At 53.1% G+C, this 6,000-nt stretch overlaps 2 protein-coding genes across 5 annotated transcripts; one reads left to right on the top strand and one right to left on the bottom strand.

Annotated features, from left to right (window-relative positions):
• The first annotated feature begins 6 nt into the window (after positions 1-6).
• On the top strand, positions 7-1,656 carry LOC110391009. Its single transcript, XM_021382662.1, has 2 exons — positions 7-198; positions 926-1,656. The coding sequence occupies exons 1-2, from the start codon at positions 131-133 to the stop codon at positions 1,464-1,466; spliced, it is 609 nt and encodes a 202-aa protein (XP_021238337.1). The 5' UTR covers positions 7-130; the 3' UTR covers positions 1,467-1,656.
• Positions 1,657-2,122: 466 nt separating this feature from the next.
• Positions 2,123-5,438, bottom strand: LOC110391008. 4 transcript variants are annotated; one of them, XM_021382658.1, is made up of 6 exons: positions 5,284-5,438; positions 4,765-4,803; positions 4,138-4,431; positions 3,278-3,337; positions 2,680-2,763; positions 2,123-2,454 (listed from the first exon to the last, which is right to left on the bottom strand). In XM_021382658.1, exons 1-6 carry the CDS (start codon positions 5,342-5,344, stop codon positions 2,348-2,350), a joined length of 645 nt encoding a protein of 214 aa, XP_021238333.1. In that variant the 5' UTR covers positions 5,345-5,438; the 3' UTR covers positions 2,123-2,347. The 4 variants fall into 4 exon arrangements, with proteins under 4 accessions (XP_021238333.1, XP_021238335.1, XP_021238334.1 ...); XM_021382660.1 differs by having other exon boundaries at positions 4,765-4,957; positions 5,239-5,424; XM_021382659.1 differs by having other exon boundaries at positions 5,239-5,424.
• Positions 5,439-6,000: the final 562 nt, after the last annotated feature.

Raw genomic sequence — 6,000 nt, 5'->3', positions numbered from 1 at the left:
CCCTGCCCTTCCCCTCACCCCACATCACATTGACACAAACTCAAGGACTTCTCATGGGCGGTGTCGGGCACAGTTTATTTCCTCCAGCGACATTTCCCCCTCGGCAGATCCCGTTGCAGGCACCGCTGGGATGGCCTCGCGGAGCGTGGAGATCCAGCTCACCAACAACACGAGGGATGTGACCCTGCGCTCCCCCAGGTAATGCCACCACAGGGAACTGGGGACAGGTGGGCAGGGACATCTGCCTTCCAAGACAAATCCATTTGTTTTGGTTGTGGTTAGGGGTTCCCCTACTAATCACATTAGCGGTGTCATTACTACCTGAATAAAAACACGTATTTGCTGTATCGAAGGACACGCACACAGAGGTTGGTTCTTACGGACAACAGTTGTGTTGCTGAGGGTTGAAGATGGAGCACGCTGTTGGTGTCGGGGGTGTTGGTGGTGTTTTGTTTGGAATGGGAAGTGACAGAGCCTCCATCACAGAGAAGTGGTAGAACCTCCATCCCATGAAAGTTTTGGAGCCTCCATGCCAGGGAGATGGTAGAACTTCCATCCCAAGGAAGAGATGGAGCCTCCATGACAGGGGAATGGTAGAACCTCCATTCCATGGAAGCTCTAAAGCCTCCATAAGAGGGAAATGGTAGAGTCTCCACCCCTGGAGGAGTTTGACGTGGCACTCAGGTTTGGTGATGGGACTCAGGTCAGGCTGGTGGTTGGACTCGAGGATCTAGAAAGCCTATTCCAGCTGGGATGATGTGATGGTTCTGTGATCTCCCTCAGGGCATTAAAGATGAACTCAAGAGCTCTCCAAATACCCACCCTCTTGCCCACCCCTCTCCTCTCCCCTTCCCTCTCCTCCCTCACTCCTCTGTTTCTCCATGCCCTCTCTCTCTCCCTTTCCTCATTTCTCCTCTCCCTCCAGGACCTACTGCTACAGCGGCTACAGCTCCGTGCCCCCCAGCCCCATCATCCCACCAGGAGCCATGGAATGCTGCACCTTCACCAACTCCCCGCACCTTTTCCGGGGCAGCGTGGGCGTCCTGGTGTACGAGGCAGAGGCCTTCACCCTGGCCATCCTCTTCTCCAACCCTTACAACTACAAGTTTTTCAACATGGAGTTTGCTGTGGAGATCTCCCCGGAAAAAGCCCACCTTGGCTTACTGGAGGATATCTATAAGAGGATGTACAGAGGTTTACCCTCAAATCCCAGCAACAGGGGCATGATCCAGCTTGTCAAGCTCCGTGCAGCCCAGGAGACCATGCAGGTCTCTGCTGGTGGCACACAGGTCATGGCCACCATGTCCAGTGCTGCAAAATCAATCATTAAAGTAGTTGTGGAGAACGAAGACTGTCCTCCCCCGTATTTAGAGAAAGTACCACCCCTTTTCTTTATGCAACATGACCCAAAGAAAGGGAGAAGATACCAGAAGAAGCAAGGAAAAAATGATCCTTGCTTCCTGTAGATGCTAAGCAGAGCGTGCTGCCCTCAGAAAACGCTGAAGTAGAGCAATAGTGCACAGATGTTAATTTGTTTTGTTTTGCTTTGTTTTCCTTCTTCTCTTCTTGTTCTTCCTTGCGGTTGGAAGCGGCAATGGCAGCCGAGCCAGCAAATCATGGCAATAAAAAAGCACTGCAAATAACAATAACAGAAAAGCGTTGTGGTGTCTTGGGGCAGCAGGTGTGGGTGAGGTGGGAGGGTCTGAGCTCTGCTGGGTTTTGTGGGGAGGAGTGGTGCAAGGTAGCTCTGAAATGCAAATCCAAGCCTGTGCCATAACAGAGGCTCAGGACGTCCCATGGCCAAGGGGGAAATGACCAAAGGACAGAGTGGCAGTGGTTTCGCCACTGGGTCCCATCTGCTGGATCAGATGCACCCAGGAAACAGGGTCTTTGGTGGGCAGCGTGGGAAGACCCAAATGGGAAGACCGACTGGATTTATGCTCCTCAACATTTGGGTGATGCTGGCAAAGGGACTGGTGCTGCTTTGGGCAACAAAGACATCTTGGTGGCCACCAGGAAAGTTCTCAACCATACCTCTCTCATGCTGACTTGCCAGGGACTGAGGCTCAAACCTGGTGGGAAATTGTGCGCCTGGGAAATCTTCAGAGACCAATGAAAAGGGTTGATGTTCAGAGAGAAAAGCATCTTTAATTAATTAGTGGACTTCCGTGGCCAAGAGCTATTGTTATGGAATTGGAAAGCCTGGAGAGGTGCTGTTGGTGCTTGCCTATGCAGAGCAGGTGGCGTTGAGCCAAAGAGATGCTGTTTTGTGCCAATTGCCCCTGCCACATCCACTGGGGACTGCAATATTATATACCCAGGGGCATTTCTGCGGTCCAACAACAAGTCATCCAGATGCAAGAGATTTTGGAGGACTCTTTCTTAGTGAAATGTTGGGTTTTTCCACTGGGGGACGGATGCAATGCTTCAAGCTGGCCAGCTGGACTCGCTTTCCTGCAAGAAAGATGTGGCAGTGGATGTGTAAATGCCCGTTGTTGGACCACACCTGCAGAGCTGAGCATCCACACGAGGTGAGCGCAGCACCTTGGGTGTGGGAAGCCCACTTGGTGCCTCCTGATCCCAACCTTAGCGTGCTCAGCTCACCCACGACTCCTGGGTTGGAAGCCATGGTTAATGGGCACCATGCAGTAGGGTTGTGCTGGTTGGGGTCACTCTTACCTATCTGCAGGAAGAGGTGGATGCTCAAAGCCAGAACCAGGAGGGAGATGACCACGAGAGCCAAGCTGAGTGAGATTCCCAGCCCTAAGAGAAGGGAAGCAGATGGAAGTGGGGAGGAGAACTGGTTCCCACAAGGTGCTGGGAGTCCCAAGGTCCCTGCACCTCTGTGTGACCCCTTCTCCACCAAAAGTGGGACTGTCACCAAATTCAGTGCCGTGGACATGGCTTTGTGTAGCCCCACATGGAAATCCAGCAGGGGTTGGAGATCCCTGGGCCACTGCTGGGGCTGCACCACCTTGAAGGGAAAAATGCTTTTCCTAATCTGCATCCCAGACTTTCCTTCGAGTCTGGGGAAAGGGTTGGGAGTATTGTCCCTTCCACAGCCAATTCGCCCAAAACTGCCATTGGGGAGCGATGGGAAGGTGAAGTGAACTGCAATACATCTCAGCTTCTTCATGGTGAAGGTCTATACCCTCCTCCCGAGGAAGAAAATTGAGGAATTTCCATTTGCATGGACTGCCTGGCCTGAACGCACCTCAGAGATTGGAAACCCAAAAGCTTGGACAAAGTTCAGTCATTAAAAAACAAGGATGCTCACCTTCAGCTGGCAGCTCTGAGATGGTGGTGGTGGTGCTGTTCCTCAGCTCACCCTTCCTACCTGAGCAACAAACACACCAAAAGAAAGGGTGCTGACCCAAAAACCACCCCGTGCTACGCAAAATGCAGCCAAGCAGTGATGTTTGAGTTGGCCAAGACCCAACTGGTTTGGCACTGCAGAGAATTGGGGTTAACCAGGGGCATCCTGGAAAGATCATGGAAGTGACCATCCTGGAAGAGATGTTAAGGCACATGAGGGATGAGCGAGTGATCCAAGACAGCCAGCACGGCTTCACCAAGGGAAAGTCGTGCCTGACCAATCTAGTGGCCTTCTGTGATGGCATCAGTGGACAAAGGGAAAGTGATCGATGTCATCTACCTGGACTTGTGCAAGGCCTTTGACATGGTCCTGCACCACATCCTTATCTCTAAATTGGAGAGGGATGGATTTGAAGGGCGGATTATCTGGTAGATAAGGAATTGGTTGGATGGTCACAGCCAGAGGGCTGCAGTCAATGGCTCTATGTCCAGGTGAATGCAGTGATGAGTGGTGTCCATCCCTGGAGGTGTTTGAGGACAGGCTGGATGGGACCCAGGGCAATCTGATCTAGTACTTGATCTAGTGGTTGGCAATGCTGCCTGAGGCAGGGGGATTTGGAACCAGATGATCCTCGAGGCTCCTTTCAACCCAATTCTGTGATTCTATGATCCCTTCATGGAGCCGGACATGTTGGTCAAGACCCTACTGGGTTGGCCATGTAGAGACCCTAAATTCATGCAAGGAGGGGCAACCACTGTTGGTTTATTTCACTAGCTGCCCCTGACATGGGGCAGGGACCACCTCCTATTGCCCTTGCTCACCTCCGATGGTCAGGAGCCAGGGGATGCTCAGACTTGAGATCTTGATGTACCCGAGGTTGCTCTGCCGTCGGTACCCACAGGAGTAGGTGCCGCTGCTCTCTGCAGAAAGCTGGATGGCAAGTGTAGCGGTGAACTGCTTGCGTCCCACCGGGAGGTTCTCCAGCACCACCCCGTTCTTGCAGAAGAAGATGTGGGTGACAGGAGCACGGGAGAAAACCAGGCAGCGGGCAAGAACCAAGTTGCCTTCCTGAGCCGAGGAGATGTTTGGTAGGAGCGCTGGTGGGGGAAAGTCACCTGCAACAGCAAAGGGACACGGTACCGGCGTGGTGGTGTGCACTGGGGGTTGTATATTTTGTTTTCTGCCTTGGAGCACCCAGCTCTCCCCACGGCCGTGCACAGGAAACCTCAGACCGCAGAGCTAAGCAATGCCTTCCTCTGTCTGCAGATGGGACGCTGCTGGGATTTTCCAGCCTCGCTGCAGCCTTTTGCGCAATTTATCGTGGTCTCACGGTCCCATCCGTGGGGGCTCAAGCCCTGAGTCACCCCCTTGTGCCACCTCTCAGGGCGTGCACATGCGTGTGTTGCCCATGGAGGGCTCCTCCAAGCACTCCTACAGCATGTACTCACCTAGGGGGCTGCAGGTCTCCGGCTCCATCCCACCAGCACCTACGTGGGGTGGAAGAAGGGGTGAGTCTGAGACGGTCTTCAGAGCTTTTCCAGGGGCAGAAAAGGGGACATCTCTTTGGGGTCAGAAGCTTGAAGAAGATAGGCTGCGTCCTGCCGAGCTCTTGGCTGGCACCTTGACTCGTCATCTCCCTCCCTAATAAAAACAATACGGGAGATTTCCCAAGGGGACGGGCTCAAGTCCACCCTATTCCGTCCCATAGAATAAGTAAAGACCTCTGAGATCCTCTAGTCCAGCCATCAGCCCAACAAACCACATCCCTCAGTGCCACATCCCCACCTTCCTTGAGCACCTCCGGGGACAGTGACTCCACCACTCCCCTAGGCACCCTCGATGCCAGCGCAGCACCACTCATTCTGAGAAGAAATCCTTAATATCCAACCCGAACCTCCCCCGGCGCGACTTAAGGCCGTTACCTCTCATCCTCAACGCCAACGTTCTCCCATCCAGCCCTCACCAACCTTCAACGCAGCCCAACAGGAGCAGGGTTGCTGCAGCCCCGGCCAGCCAGCTCCTCCCCATGCCCGATGCTCATCGGAGCGCAGCGCTCAGGCGGAGTGACCCAGCACCACGCTGCAAACCCAGCGCTGACGTTTCCATGCCTTCACAGCTCTGCACTGCGAATACGTCACCACCTCTCGTGTTTCTGGGAAAAAAATACAGGATTTCGTAACTTCTCTTTTTGTTTCGTTGTTTTGGGTTTTTTTTTTTGGTTGTTTCTCCGAGGCCCGCTAGACCGGCTTAATGCGGACCTGAGGTTTTTATATTATATGTTTATGTGCGTGGGGTTTGCTCCAAAAGTCATGCCTCTCGTTTTATGATGTTGGCCCGCAACCTCAGAGGCGGATGTTGGTGTAGAGGTTGGGCCTTCCCACCAATATTCTCTTGCAACACGAAACGAAGAGCATCTCAATCAGCTCATGCAGTGGATTACGACCAAGGAACTGTGTACAGAGCCGAATATCAGCTTCAGTGCATTGGAAGCAACGGCAGCAACGTTGGGATGTCACAATGTTCGCACCAGGTGGGTCCCGCAAATGCTCACACAGGAACCAAGGCTCAAAATTCCACAGTCAGGGCAGAGAAGAAGACAACCTGTCTCTTACAACACAATTATCACCAGGCCCCATGCCATTTTTAAGTCTGGAGAGCACATTGCCAGTCTTGGCTGTCCTGAC

This window comes from Numida meleagris, unplaced genomic scaffold, assembly GCF_002078875.1.
Source record: "Numida meleagris isolate 19003 breed g44 Domestic line unplaced genomic scaffold, NumMel1.0 unplaced_Scaffold261, whole genome shotgun sequence".
In the NCBI taxonomy this organism is placed as follows: Eukaryota; Metazoa; Chordata; class Aves; order Galliformes; family Numididae; genus Numida; species Numida meleagris.
This window is presented reverse-complemented; position numbering and strand designations above follow the sequence as displayed.

Excerpts from the sequence above, each read along its gene's own strand:
- LOC110391009 (XM_021382662.1), top strand. The coding sequence starts at position 131 with ATGGCCTCGCGGAGCGTGGAGATCCAGCTCACCAACAACACGAGGGAT. Across the intron at positions 199-925 it reads GTGACCCTGCGCTCCCCCAG|GACCTACTGCTACAGCGGCT; the intron begins GTAATGCCACCA and ends CTCTCCCTCCAG.
- LOC110391008 (XM_021382658.1), bottom strand. The coding sequence starts at position 5,344 with ATGGGGAGGAGCTGGCTGGCCGGGGCTGCAGCAACCCTGCTCCTGTTG. Across the intron at positions 2,764-3,277 it reads CTCAGAGCTGCCAGCTGAAG|GGCTGGGAATCTCACTCAGC; the intron begins GTGAGCATCCTT and ends CCCTTCTCTTAG. Across the intron at positions 2,455-2,679 it reads CCACCTCTTCCTGCAGATAG|GAAAGCGAGTCCAGCTGGCC; the intron begins GTAAGAGTGACC and ends TCTTTCTTGCAG.